The 15,021-nt window shown below is 39.3% G+C and overlaps 1 protein-coding gene across 4 annotated transcripts in view; it reads right to left on the bottom strand.

Moving 5' to 3' along the window:
* Nucleotides 1-15,021, bottom strand: part of JAK1 (Janus kinase 1) — a 61,655-nt gene that overhangs the window by 17,296 nt on the left and 29,338 nt on the right. For 3 of the 4 annotated variants that reach the window (XR_015699016.1, XM_087733375.1, XM_087733377.1), the window contains exons 2-7: nt 11,947-12,026; nt 10,851-11,049; nt 8,444-8,567; nt 2,552-2,705; nt 1,583-1,746; nt 664-1,006 (exon numbers count right to left, since the gene is read on the bottom strand). Coding sequence is in view for 3 of the 4 variants with exons in the window: in XM_087733375.1 (XP_087589501.1) it covers nt 664-1,006; nt 1,583-1,746; nt 2,552-2,705; nt 8,444-8,567; nt 10,851-11,049; nt 11,947-11,952 (990 nt within the window). In the remaining variant the exon portion in view is untranslated. The remainder of the gene's footprint in view (nt 1-663; nt 1,007-1,582; nt 1,747-2,551; nt 2,706-8,443; nt 8,568-10,850; nt 11,050-11,946; nt 12,027-15,021) is intronic. The other variant, XM_087733376.1, reaches the window with a different exon arrangement.

The raw sequence follows: 15,021 nt of genomic DNA, 5'->3' as shown, positions 1-15,021 counted from the left end.
TGGAGAAAACCTGTAGAACATGCCATAATCCCTTCAAACCTAGAGCATATTTAATATTTATGTACACTAAGTACAGAAGAGGTTAAGCAAGGTGACCTTAATTAGCAGCACTGAAACAAGGAACAACATATAAAATATCACTGATGTGAGAAAGCTTAGCTTTAATGTCACTATATTTTAACTTATTCATGAAAGGTCTATGAGTATAAAAAAACATGGCACCGGGGGTGCCATATACAGAAAAAGCATTAGCAGACTTTGATATCAAGACAGAGCACCAAACCATAAGGGCCTCCACAGACACTTGTCTTTCAAGACTTGTGTCTGGTCTGGCAGATATAGTACAGTCTTTAGTTTTCCTGGTGAATTCTCCTGGTGTACAGGTTGCCCACAGAGGTTGTGTGGTGTCCATCCTTCGAAGTTTTCAAGACCAGAATGGATAAAGCCCTGAGCAACCTGGTCTGATCTCAAAGCTAACCCTGAACGGGGTTGGACTACACACCTCCTGAGCTCCCTTCCAACCTGCATAATTCTATAATCCTACGAAATAAGTCCTTTCAATAAAAAGCTCATTTGCAGCATCTGAAGATCATGACCATTTTTTAACAGCTGTTATGCCCCCAAAAGCAATCCTCTAATTCCCATTTATCAAGGGATACTTACATTTGGCTTAAGCCTCCACTGAATTCCATTGTTTCCTGTTACAATGACTTCATATAGGGGGAGGATCTCATTGTCTCCACAATTAAATCTATTTATTTCATTCTCGGATGAAATCAGCAAAAACGAAGTCTCAAAAATTTCTGCTCCATAATGTTTAGTCAAGGTCTCCATTGTTGACAAGTATTTAACTTTCAGATCACGTGGAGACACACTACTGTCGCAAATGGTTTTGTTGTTAAACTCTTTAAGGAAATGTTTGAAAACATTATTTATCCGAATCCTGGTTAAGAAATTCCTCTGTCTGATAGTCTTGTTCAAAGTTTCGGGAATATAATGCTTATAACTAGAAGGAAAAACAAACAATGCTGTGAGTTAATATTGTTGTCTCCTAAACTTTTAACTCTCTAAAATGTGCAACTGCCTTACTTTGAAAGTTACCAAGAACAAGATGCAGTAAACCACTGTGCAGTTGGTACTGTAGCAGTGGTTTACAGCATTAACAGCCAACAGGAATTCAAGTAATAACCTTATCTGAAAGCTTTTTAGTCAGATGGACACAGCCCATTCAAATCAATAACATAATTTATTCTAACAGTTATCTCGCTAGGTTGCCACTTAACAACACTGCCATTTCTGAACCTACTAACCCAGAACCCTGAATTTACAGCAAGTCAATCGGTACTCAACACATCAGTATGCTGGATGCACTAGCTTCATAGATTTCAAATACTCTCCAGGCAAGAAAAAATTCAGGTTTTCTAATACATATCCCTATTGACAAGATTAGGAAGACCCACTTAGCAATAGTTGGAGCTTGTAACTCCTATACAGTCAGATCCTGGAAGGTAAAATGCTTAAAATCCCTTCTGAAGAGAAGTGCAGCAGACCCAACAGTGACAAAGAAGTTATCCCAACTTACCTGATATCTTTGGGAAGCTCTGGAAGCTTCACATTTTTCTTGATGGCATAGTGAGAGATTGCAAGGACAGCCATACCCAGGCATTCATTTTCAATTTCATGAACCTCTTCATCATTTTTAGGATCGCGGATTGGTGCCAGGCCTTTCACTAAGTCATACTGACCCTAAATAAGAAGCAAAAAAAGAAAGCTACCAGATTTGTCATAGTATTTGTCATAGTTTATCTCTGAGCAATGAGTATGTTGCAAGATCACAGGCTCTCCTCAAGCAAGAAGTCACCCAAAACTGAAAGCCAGGACAGGAAAGGGTAGGAGAAGGGAAGAGCTGTGCAACAGATGCAGCCTTCTCTTAGACCAGTGAAACAGAAACACAGGGAGGCACTAGTCACGCCATAAACCCTGCCTATTTGAGAAGAAACACTAACATTTGTGCCTACTTGCCATGTCCAGCATGGTGCATGTACCGCCAACAAATGGGAGGCACAACAGAAGGAAAGAAAAACTGCCTGTAAACAGCCTATGTGACAGTGGTGTTATCAATGTTTTAACACCACACAGTAAAAAAGACTCATTAAAAGGACACCATATTGTCAATTTTAATACTGCTGCTGTTCATCTATAAGAATATAGATGTCAAATTCATTATGTGCAAATGTTTTGCAAAAGAAAAGGTGATAGCATTTATATCCAAAAATATTTAATATTAAAAGAAAGTATTCTATAAAAATGTATCCCTTTTTGGACTCCGAGACAGACAGTTTCTTTACACGTTCTGCATATGGGTAGATTGTTCTTCAGGTAGCAAATTCTCTCCACCATGCAGAAGTATGAAGAAAACACTTAGCAATACTAACCTGTAAGGTTACATGTACTTCAAAAGTTTGAAAATAGGTCTTTAAAGCAGCTTCTACTGTATCAAATAGTTTTTGTGTGACTACAATGGCAGAGATACTTGCAAACAACCTCTTACCTGGGCAAAGATGTATTCTAATGAGTTTGCATCAAGTATAGGGGTTCCTTCTGGCGCCAGTTTCTTCTCATAAGAGTTCTTTGCCTTCCTTGGTGAATGCCTCCAAACTGAGGGTTCGTTTTCACTAGTCCCATGCCAGTTTGTAAAGTAGTATCTTGCAAGAAAAGAAGAATAAACTTTAAAAACTTTTTGGGAAATACTCCATTTACATTAGATATATAATTTAAACTTTTCAAAGAAAACCAGTTACAAGTCAAAATCCATCAATCCTCTGCCCTGAGGTTGCAACTTAAAGCGGTCCACTGTTGAAACCACATGCCTGGCCTGAGGAACTGGGGAGAATTGTGTATTAGTCAAAGGTCTTCAGCATTTCCACTCAACAGTATCTCACTCTTAACTCACAATACCATGCCTGACTGCCTGTCACGTCCCTGCGCAGTCCACCTAACAAGAAGCCGCCACTCAGATGACAATGACGTTTCCATCACCTCTGACATGGCTCGAGCAGCGTAAGCAAGTGTAATGCTTCTACTGTGCAATGGTTGGCATTTGCATTCCAAGATATGATGGCTCATCTAAAGTGCTAACAAGACTTCAGACCTCCTCCTCTACAGGCACGGAAGCAATGCAAAGTGCAGAACTGCCCCGAGTACCTTCCCCGTGGCCAGAACGGGAAGCAGTGCTGTGCCTCGCTCCCTGGAATTCCTGCTTCCCTTTGGTTTAGGATGGAGCTGGTGAAAAAGACACTAATTGAAATCATCCGGTTTTAAAGGGACACAGTCAATCTTCTGTGTATATTGCAAACAAGCTTTTTACTCATATCTGTACACAAGGCTATTTAATTGAAAACCTGCTAAAGGAGTTGGCATCTGCTGAAAATAAATGAAATTTTGGAGTTCAAGCCTCTGTTAGCACCTTTTGAGAAATCTTTGCCTAAATTATTCCAGAAATTTCTGTTTATCTGGGTTCTAGTAACATTTTAAATCAAGTAAAGTTTAGTTAAATCTGCTTTGAATCAATGTGCCTTTTGAAAAGGTTGCTGCCTTGCACATGATCATGAACTACTTACAATTAAAAGGTTACAGCAGAGCAGATTTACCCAACTGCTAAGTAGGAAGGATTTCTATAAGAATATGTTAATCTAACTCCAGAGGAGCATTCAGCACTAGCAAGAGCAAACAATGCAGAATTACTGCATTGTGTGTACATATATATATATATTTATTACTGCATTAATACAAAGGGAGGTGTGAAATTGCACATTTCTGATGGACAGTGAGCATCGTGTCACATAATTTGTTTCATGTTACCATGACATCTCGACAGCTAAGATTTTAAGATGTCTACCTAAATATGTGATCAGCAAAATCATAAACACTTTTTGTGACCAAAATGACATCAAACAGCTTTACACAAGAATAAGACAAATGAATGTGAATAGTAATAAGACACTGCACGTAAAAGTAGTAAAGAAAAAGTGAGTGGAAAAAACGTAAGGCTGTAGGTAGGAAATGCTGAGGCATGTGATGGGTATATCCAACTCCTGAATTGGAAATACAGGTTTTCTGTACTGAAAGAAAAAGTTGAATAGATAAACTACCTTATAATCTACAAACACATTTTGTGATTACAAATAACAAACCTGTTTAAACAACAAATCACTATGTTGCCCAAGCAGTTTCGTTTCAAATATAATGCAATAAAAATTGCAAGAGACATGTCCTGGAAGACAGGAAGACAGCAGGCAGGCAGTAAGTCAGCTGGCAAATGCTTACAAATGTTACCGTGCAGGATAACCCGCATGCAAACGTGCACGTTTTAAAGTATGTGACTAAATCTTCGTGATTTGTCTCTGACCAGAATGGGAGTTCATGGATTAAGCCCCAGTTCTGCAGTGGTTGAGGTTGGTCTGTATCAGCCTCAGTGCAGAGTCAGGATCTTAAAGAGCAAAACAAAATTAGTACTTTCAGTTCAGCACCATGTGTTTTAATCACATGTGTTATCTGCACAGTAAGTTGACCATTCAAATGAAGAATTATGTATCAAATTACTCTTTAAGAGGTGAGACTTTCTGTACTGTGTTTCTGTCCATTCTTTCTTTTTGGTAAGTCTTTTTAAGTCCCCCAGAACATGTATCTATAGCATGAGTAGGAACACCAACACACAACTATGCCAAAAACTCCTGACAGGTACTGTAAGATACTGCAGAAGTCCTTTGGTTGAAGCATAAAAAGCAAAGGAAAGCAAATCCTTCTGCCTCCAGGAAATGACTTTGTTTCCGTATGCTCCTTTATAAGATGAGTGATAATTAATAACTCCAATTGTTGTGGTATTTCCTGAAAATAATTATGGGCAAGGTATTGTGTATTGTTTGTGACTGAGATGAGAACTTGCTCCTTTCCCCAATTAAACTGCACTGATTAAGATAACACTTAGTTGCAATAGAAGTTAGAGCCCCATTGTTTGAGGAACCGTATCAATAAAGAAGGAGAGTCTGTGCCTTGAAGAGACTGCTGGACTTGTGGTAAGGGGGAGACAGATTATTACTACTCCACTTTCACAAACAGAAACGGGAGCACAAGCTTTCCAATTCAGAAGTCCTGCAAGCGAGCTGGAATGGAGACTGCATGCTCCTGAGTTTCAGGAGCATGACCTACCCCTCCTTTAGAGCACTTTAGCCCAGAGCAGGCACCTGCAGCATGGGTGAGAGCCAGCAGGGGGGATTCTGGGAGTCAGCCTAACCAGGTCACCCCCGGGAAGGAGCAGTTTTGCACTTCACCCGTTCAATCTGGCCAAGGAGTGGTGGAAATGCTGGAGGGCAACCTGCTATTCTCTTTCACCTACAGTGGCTCTGAGTTTCCAGAAACATGTGTATTGGTCCCTCCTCCATGCCAAGAAACACTGCTACCTCTGGCTTAAACACCACCCAGCTATGGAACAGTTACACTCCTCCTCCGTCAGCTGGTGTGCTAATTAGTCCAGGATATTACAAAATACTGTGGTTTCTTATGTTGTAGACTGTTGTTTTATTTAAACTTGAGGCAAGTGAAAGAAATATAGGGCTAGTTACAAAGTTTCTAGTGAAGAGCAAGTCCTTTTAAAATATTACCTAAAGTACAGCAGCTGGCACAGATTTGATAGGGAGAGGAGGAGGATGGGAAGTCCACACAATCAGAAACGAAACCTAAAGCTTTCAGCAGTGGGAGAAAAATCAAACATCTAAAAGCATTTGAAACTACTCAGTCACATACCTTCATTTTATATATATAATTTCAATAGGACATGACTAAATCAATGTAATGAAATTTCAGAAATAACGTTGTCCACATAAAAATTATTTAGACTAATACACTGCACTATTAAATAAGTCCAGACCATTTTCCTTTTTCAAGAGGAATTCTGCCTCTTGCAGAGCTCAGAAGAAACAATATTCATTTAAAGAACAGTTTCACAATCCTGTATTGCTCATAATATTTCAGTGCTCAGCCCTGCTCTCAGTTCAGATGCCCAAGCCAAGACACACAATAGATCGGAAATGAAAGAAAGGAAAATATCACTTTACCAATACACTACAGTATTCCTAGGGAGACAGGAATCTTTAGATTTTAGCACCTAAACTCATACAATCTCTCCTTAAATGCATATGAAATTCTTTTAAATACGTATTATTGGCCCAAGGTTTGCCAATTTTCATGCATGAAGTACATCTGACAAAAGAGACGTCCCTGCCAAACTTCAAATCCCAGCTCCAAAGCTTAAAAAAATAAACCGCCAGAACTTGTAAATACAGAAAGCAGGGCATTTTCCATAGCTTCATTCCATAAAATCATAGAACAGAAAAATTTCCAGAAAATAAAGTCCAACATAGGGTAATTCTGCCCACATATCAAAAATTTGATAGAGTTGTGAACCACCAAAGAAGATTTATAAGAGGGAGCTGTTCAAGCAGTTTTAAAGAAGGAGGTGTTACCCACTGTGCAGGTAAGATGCAGCAGGAATGAAATAGTACCTGGAGAGAGCTCTCATCATTCACCCAAAGCAGAAACATATTAACACCAAACACAAACACAGTGGGAACTATTTGTTAAGAATTGCCTTAAAAACAGCATCATACTTCTGATCAGAGGATTAAATTCCCACAACTACATTTTAAAAATACCACCTTCTTTTTACTGAGAAAAGCACACCACATCAAAGAATTTCAGTATCGGGGAAAACGCCCCAGATTCATATTATACCAAGAAATTTTATTATCCAGTATATGGTTAATCTGAGTGATCACTTAAAGCAATAAGGGGCACTTAATGCTCTGTAAGAGGCCATTAGAGTCCTCAGAGCTTCTTTTAGAGAGTCACTCAATTGCCTTATTGTATGGTGTTTATCTGCCAAACTTAAATCACAGCTGTTTAAAGCTGAGATTAGCCAAGGTTAAGTCATTAATATACCACTAATAGACTGTGTTAAAGAAAAAAGAAGAGAGTATAATATCCTCTTCCTCTTCTAAAAACAGGTATTGGTATTATAATTACTTGAAAAGCAAAGATCTTTTTGTTGACTGTCAGTATTTTTTTTTTTCTCGTAGCAGTTCATCCAACAACAATAACAATTCCAGTCTGGCACAAATGTAATCAGAATTGAAACACCTTACAGTTCAAAGATCACATAATCAAAGCTCTCTTTGTATTTGCATAAGCAAAGCAGTTGTTATTCTCTAACAAGCCTACAAAACGGTCTGGATGCACAACCTGAGGTTTATACATGCCAGTTCTTCCATTAGCATGTACAAGTGATAGTCATGTTGTCTAACTAGAGATTATCAGGAAAAAGATGTTAAAATGCATACAGCTATCTTACCACTCGACGTTTTTTCTCTGTAGCCCAAACTGACCATGTATGCGAGCATTACATTTTAAGGCAAAGAGGGAATATTACGTAGAAGCTTATTTTCTTACAGTTGTACCTTGAAGAATCAACAAAAATAATCTGTGGACTTGCTTTAGGAAGATGGGTAAAGTTTCTAGACTAATTATTCCTGGAAGCAAAGCTCATTCCATATATTCTTCTCCTACGTCATACACTTAAAGTTCACATTGATGCAAGAAGAAAAGTCAGAATAAAAATCAAAAAAAGAGGACCGTATAATGTGCAGAATAAGATTTCTATCAAATCCTAAAAGGAGGACATCCTTCCTTTAGCTAGAGCATGTGATTGTGCTCAACAGCTGTCAGCATTACTGCTTTCATTTTCCAGTGGATGAGGGCTGGCGTACCCATTCAGCCCCAGAAATCTCAACAGGTTACGTGCTATATTTTAAGAATGCCACCTGAAGTTCAGCCTGATGGTACATGATGGATAAAGATCCTGGGAACGACAGTTTCTATTTTCTGATGCCTTCTCCAGTCTAGTGCATGCCACCCACAGCAAGGTCACACGGATTCCCCTACAGTCCTAGAGAAGAATTTCAAAAGCAACAGCATGTTGCTTTTTCCTTTCAAGTTAATAGTAAAATTCCCATTGACTTCAGTACAAGTACAGTTCACTTCGAACATTTCAAATGGAAATGGAAACATGCAAAATACTGACATAATAAAACAACGGTTTTGAGCCATTTTTTTCAATTTGCTTTTTAGCTAGTTCAGTCACCTACAGTTTTGTGGATATGGGTTCTTGTGGTTTTTCAACTTCTGGGGCTTTTTTCAAGGTTATATAGCAAAGATGAAAACAAAAAATCAGGAGACATTTTAAGCTTTTACTGTTAATCTCTTATCTATGCTGTGAAAAGCAAACTGCTTCTTTTGGTTTTGCTCTCCTGCTTCTTCAGTGAGTTGAGTAGTAAGACTTAGAGCATCTACATATGGTTAAGGAATCATTTTTCAGATGTTTTGCACTTACCTCATTCGATAATGGAGCCGGTATGATGTTTTTTCGTCTATCTTAAAGACCTGGTTTGGTGCATACCAGAGTCTTTTGTTTTCGTCATACAGTGCAAAGAGATTATGGCACAGAGGAGATATGGCTGTCAGAGAAAAGTAAACAAACATATGAATCACAGGGCTACAATACATATGCACACCTCAAAACTACAAACACATAAAGCAAATATCTGATCTTACAAAATATACCGTAAGAAGAAACTGATACTAGGATTAGTTTAAAACAAACCTTAGAAAGTTATTGAAGTGGAACTGCAAACTGCACATTGGTTCACTCCATCGGTTTTATCATGGATTAAAGAGTGTATCATTTCAGCTACCTCTAACATTAAACTTATTCTGAAATCCTGATTTTGCCAAAGGTCTGAACTTAAGAGGAAATGACTTAAAAATCTTCAGTTTTTCCAGATCACAGAAATGGGTGTTTTAACAAAACCACTCAGCAATACTACAATTTTGTTCTGTGCTTTATTTTATTAATAAATTTTACTTCCGTAGTTGAAAGACAAGGTTTTAGTGAAACGATGAAAATCCCCTTCTAATTAGCAAAGAAGCAGAAAGCATAATGCGTCATTTTTCCATTCTTTGCTAATTCAACAGAGGGTTTCCAACAAAGAACAGACTTTGACTTGTATGTCTAGGATGACCTGCTTTAACCTTTGCATTTGCATCATCCCAGAGAAAAACAGGCTATGGTATGTTTACAGGTCTACTGTTGTTTTAATTCCTTGCTGCAGGTTCCTGCTCAATAGGAGGCAGTACCTTTTTGCAAAAGCCCCGGTCAGGCAAGCAGCTCTGTTGCAGAAAGCACCGTAGCATGTGCTTAAGTGTCTTTCTGAAATTGGGCCAACTGCAGAGCACTTTGTTGGGGTCCTGCAGAATTCAGTGAAATCATTTCTATTGTGAATTGTGGAGAAAGAGCAGAAGGGAAGAAGTGAAGCCAAGGAAATAAAAACTCAACAGCCTAATTGCAAAGTTCACAGAAGGCGGGGTTGGGCAGCCACTGCCTTCTGCAGGTCAACAAGCAGTACCCAGATGCCATCAATGGTTTAACTATTTGAGTTGTGATTTACAGCAGAGACCAGCATCACAGGCCTGCTGAAATGGGTAAGACTTTTGTACTTCACTACCATGTGCTGTGGACTTAGTGAAGAGCGAGACAAGGCAGAAAGAAGTTCCCTTAAGGAAAGCTCACTTTAAGTCATTTCTTCAAAGGTTTTAAACTTCCAAGAGAAATTACTGGGAGCAATTGCACAGTTTGTGGGTTCACACCCATACAAACAGCAGCAGTTCACAGCTCTTACATGCTGACGTAAATGGATGGGTTTGAAGTACTGCTCATTTTCATTAAAACTATTCAAAAACAACATGAGTACTTATGTGATGAGGTTTGTCCTTCAGATTCCCATCATTCCTGCCTTTCCAATGGAAGAGAAACAATTAGGTAAATGAACTGAAGGGTACTCAATGTTACAAGAACCAAGATGACATGGGAAAAGAAAACCTTTTAAAGCGGCAGGAAAACTTACACCCAGTTTGCCTGTTTATACAGCCAGATTCATCACTCCTGTATCAGCTGAATGATACTTAGTGTTCCATGAAGCTTGGGGAACACAAAATTAGGATAAGGGCAGGAAAGAATTTTAGAATTGTAAATATAAAAGTACACTGGTTCATGAGGCTTAAACATAGATTAAATCCACTAATTCCAGTAGAAGTACACAGATGTTCAAATATTTTGTTGAGTCAAGGACCACAGTGACAAAGCAAGAAATCTTCATTATACATTTATGCATTACTGCAATTGTGCGCAGTTCAGGTTATCTTAACTGGTGCATTATTAGTACTACAGACATCATAACTCTCTGCAAAGAAGTGTCTAGTAACAGAAAACTAGAATCGGGAAAGGAGCAAACAGGTCTCGTTTGTGGTTTGTTTTTTTTTTTTTCCATTAGCCCTCTCCAAAATGTTTTATAACATGGGACAGATCCTGACAGGCTTACCAACTAGCATACAAGCAAAAGCCAGCTTTGTGTTAACTTATTTGTATATGCTGTCTCCCCTTCTCTTAAAAGAAACCTAATCATCCCACCCAAATTAAAAAATCAGTACCTGTATCTGCCAGAAACCAGGGTGGGAGATCATCACTTATACGAATCTCAAGACAGTCTCTCCCACCATTTCTTCCACTCCAAGCAGTTTAAGAATGACCCAAACAGACCTTTGGCAAAAGTTTCCATCCTAGACTACATAACATGCGTATTTCTTCTACAAACGTTGACTTACATGCAGAGAAGGATGCATCACTTTCGATACTGTCAGGCAGGCCTTGCCACTGAGAACTTATATAAAATCCATATACTCACAACACCTCTGGGCAGCTTCAATGCACAGCTCCTCCGAGGTAAACTCGCCACTGGTGTAACAAATGGGATTTTTATCTTGCAGGTAGAAAAGTATTTCTAAACCCTGATGCTGAGCTTCCAGGTTTACTTCACTCTTCTTTGTGCTCCTCATTTTTGCACAGAAAGCCATGGCTTTGCAATCTTCTTTTACGTTTAGATACTGAAAGTGGAGGAAAAATTGTTACGGAAAATGTGAATAAGAGTTTGAATATTTGTCAGAACACAAATCCATTGCCTCATGAGGCTACTGCATGCTATGATGGGCTAGGCACAGCATTTCTCGAAGTCTTCATATTGGTGACTTGATTATTCAAAATCAGTACTTTTTACAAATGAGGGGAAAAGTGAAAAAAGAAATGTCAATGATTATTCTGTTTCTGGTAACTCTGTTCCAAACAATTTCCACTCTGCTGAAGTTCTTGTGGTTCCACAACTATTCTAGAAGGTTTCTCTTCTTACTGTAAAGCAGGAACAACTTTCAGACACCTAAGCACCTAATGGGCTGAAAAACAATACTTGAGGCTGGGTAATATAAACAGTACAATTTATATTTCCTTAAAAAAAAAAAAAAAAAAAACCAACAAACCAACAACATGTTAGCTTCTATTTTTACAATCTACTTTAACAGCTAAATATTTCTGATAGTTTTCTCACCTCTCGACCCTTGTTTTTTAATCTCCTTATATTTAATGTGTCATGGTAAGATAAGCTCTACTGGAGAGTTATTTTTTATTATTAGTTCTCTCTATTTCCAGAAGGAAAGAGTAGCACTAAGTAGGTTTAATGCAGTATCTTTTAGACTGCCAAGAATGCATACATGACAGCTCTGACTCAAAAGAAAATGGACGTTGCATTTTATACCCAGTGCTTAAATAGAGAGAGTGGAAGGAATTAGATGAACACACACTCCAGGTATTATGGGGTCTGTGTTCCATGTTTTACTAAGCTTTAGCTCAATTAATAACAAAAGCCCAAACCACCAATTCTATAGTTTACAAACTTAACTCTCCCACCAAAAAAACAAACAAACAAAACCAAACCTCAAAAGCCAACACACCTGCATTTATGTGACTGTCTGATCCTCTGCGCAACTGAAACAGATTATCTTCACACTCTCCAAGAGCAACTTGACTCTGGCTAAGAAAAAAAAAAAAAATTGTCAGTTTGTACAGTTTTGTACAGTGTGTCAGCTTTGTACAGTTTGAGGCACAAAATATATGGTCAGGCTGATAAAATGCCACTTGCTATCTGAGGGAATCTTTCCATTAATATAATTGAGATCCAGATCTAGTCTCAACCAGAGACAGTCATAGCAAGCATCTAGGAATCTATGCAAGTCTACTGATTTCTTTCGATTCTTTGGGTGCACTGGTTGAGATGCAAATAAAAACCAGGGGGAAAGCCTTCATTATTCTTTTTTTTTTTTTTCATATTTTCAGAGCATCAACCATGATTTCGATGTCATACTCATTGCAGCCCTTAGCTGTGACACCAAAGGAACATTCTTCTTTTTGCTTTACCTCCTTCATGGCTTCTGAAGTCACTTCATTCTTCATATTTTTAACTACATATTGCTAATTCCAGTTCTTCCCTAGTCTCTATTGTTTCTTCCCCTTCCAGATTATCAGGGTTTTTTTTCTTTGTTTTATTCTCCTTTCCTCTACAAAAGGTGCAGAGCCTTGGGTGGGCAGCAGAGAATAAGGAAGGTACTCAAGGGAATATCATTGCAAGGGTCCTGTTTCTCTCAGAGGAACCTTGTGGACAGGGAGTGCAGGCCATGACCTTAGTGCCTTCAAGCAGCAGGGGCACCTTCCAAGAGCCTACTTTTTTTTTTTTAAGCCTCATCCACCACAAACCGCCTCAGTATTCTGGGGCTGGTTTGCAAAGCTACTCCCACCTAAAGTTAGAGCTTATCCTTATCACCGGGAAAATATCAATACCATCTTTTTTTAATGATAGGCATGACAGTGCCTCTATTTAAAGTATTGTCTGATACCAGGGCTGTAAAATCAACAAGACGCTACAGGAATACTTAAGAAGCAGAGGGAGGAAGAATGGGTGTTGCTAAGAAGTCTCCTTAGTCCCAGTCCTGATGGTAGAGTATGGAGCATCAATGAAAGAGCTGGCATGCTTGGAAGGCATGGGTGTATGTTCCTTTCCAAAGGTGAACAAGCTGCTTCTCTCCCACTGGCATGGGAATAAGCCAGATGGGGAAGGAGTCTGGACTTCTTAAAGGGAAGAAGGATGTGGGACTCTGTTTTGCATCTCCAGAGAGACTCCCATGCTCCCAGTCCTGCATCACTGTCCATCAGCCACGGCTCCATGCTCTCAAAGGGAAACCATCCCACTTGCTTCTCCTGAGGTAGTCACTAATTAAGTGCGACAGTAAACTAAATGTGACAAAATATGTCTAAGCTAAACGTGACAGTACTGCTGGTTTGGTAAATGTCTCCCATCACTCATCTGAGGCTGAAAGGCTCCTCCATTTGTGTTCTCCATCCCTCCTTTTCCTCTTCTCCCCTCTCTCTGCCAACACATATTTGAACTACATGTGTATTCTTTTTACTGCAACAGCATTAGGCCTTAATCTGATATAGCAGACTTCAATGAATATTGCTTTATAAGCCTTAGGCTTAGTCTTGGAGAAAGTCTGACACTGCTGCACAAGCTTCCCTTGTGCTTGTAAAGTGCCCACCAAATGTGATACTATCGTAGAAAAAAAAACATTTAACAGCACAGCACACATTTACAACTAAATTGCATGTTCCTTCCATCCGTGCCACTTTAATGCTAAATTTGAATTTCCAGACACATTCCCTTGGCAATAATATGAGGAAGAAGTAATTGAGAGCATGATTACTGGAACATGCAGGCAAGCCAGTAGTTATTTCTGCACAGCACCAGAAAACCTGAATGCAAAAGGTTAAGGATATTAGCTTTAATCTAATTGAAAACACTCTCTTTTAAATAACATATCTTATAACTGAAACTCAATATATTTTCATGTCTGTGTGGGCATAATATTAAAAAGATTGTCCAGACATTTTAAAATGTGAAGTGAAACATAAAACCATTGCCTTCCTGCAGATTCATAAATCAAAACTGTTGCTTTTCAACACAGCATTCTTTGGTTTTGCTTAATAGCTCGTACTCTTGTTTCTAATCATGGCAGCAATTCCCAGAATACAAAAAAACCTTAAGTGCCACTTCATTTACAATACGCTTTGGGGAATGGACCAAGCAAACCAACATCCAGTCTCTAACTTACTGTTTACTAACAAGTTTTCCAGACATTCCCATGTTCAATGTCAGGAATTTACCTTTTTAAAAATGCATCTTAACAGTCTTCCAAAAAGTCTCCATTGAACAAGGCAAATTCCTGCTCTGTCTTAGCAGTAGCATCTCTCACCAGTCCTACACAGTAATATTATTGTACATAGAGGTCACAGCACCTGGTGACAGCCGGGACAGTGTTAGGGCAGCCCTTTGCTCCTCCAGACCCTGGTGCCTGCAGGCACGTAGAGGCAGCCGTGCGACTGTTCCCCACCCAAGCCTCTCCCCAGACCCGTGTCCGTGACTCAGAGCTCCCCGTGGCCATTACTTCGGTCTCTCGCGATCTTAGGCATCACATTACAGAGCCCCATCACAAACTCTCATGCTTCATCTCAGAAACCTGAAGGGGAAAAATCCCCTTTGACACTTAAAAGGTTTCAGAGCCCCAGCGGACCTTTGTTTTTTGTGTATCTTCTGCAGATTATTTCCCTCCCTCGTGCATGTTCCCTGATGAACTTACAGATAGCAGCTGTATCCTTTCTCAGACTGCATTTTGCTTGGCTTGCGCCATGCTCCACTGGTCTCTTCCTGCACAACAAGCTCCACTTTCCCCTGCTCATCCTTGCAGCATCTCTCAATGCTTAACCCATCCTCCTCAAGCAGCACTAATCCAGGGGACAGACGTAGGACCACAGGGATACACTCAGTCTCTGCTGGGAGTAGTCTGACGGACAGAAAAGCATTCGCTTTTTTGAGAGCACATTTTCTCTTCACCTGATTTCTGTTTCTCATGGTGGAAACAGTCTTTTGTGATGCACGCTGCAAAATATTTAGGGGAAGGTAGGATGGCTCCTCTCAA

This window comes from Nipponia nippon, unplaced genomic scaffold (assembly GCF_047370975.1).
Source record: "Nipponia nippon isolate SJK-2023a ecotype South Korea unplaced genomic scaffold, ASM4737097v1 scaffold_5, whole genome shotgun sequence".
NCBI classification, from domain to species: domain Eukaryota; kingdom Metazoa; phylum Chordata; class Aves; order Pelecaniformes; family Threskiornithidae; genus Nipponia; species Nipponia nippon.
This window is presented reverse-complemented; position numbering and strand designations above follow the sequence as displayed.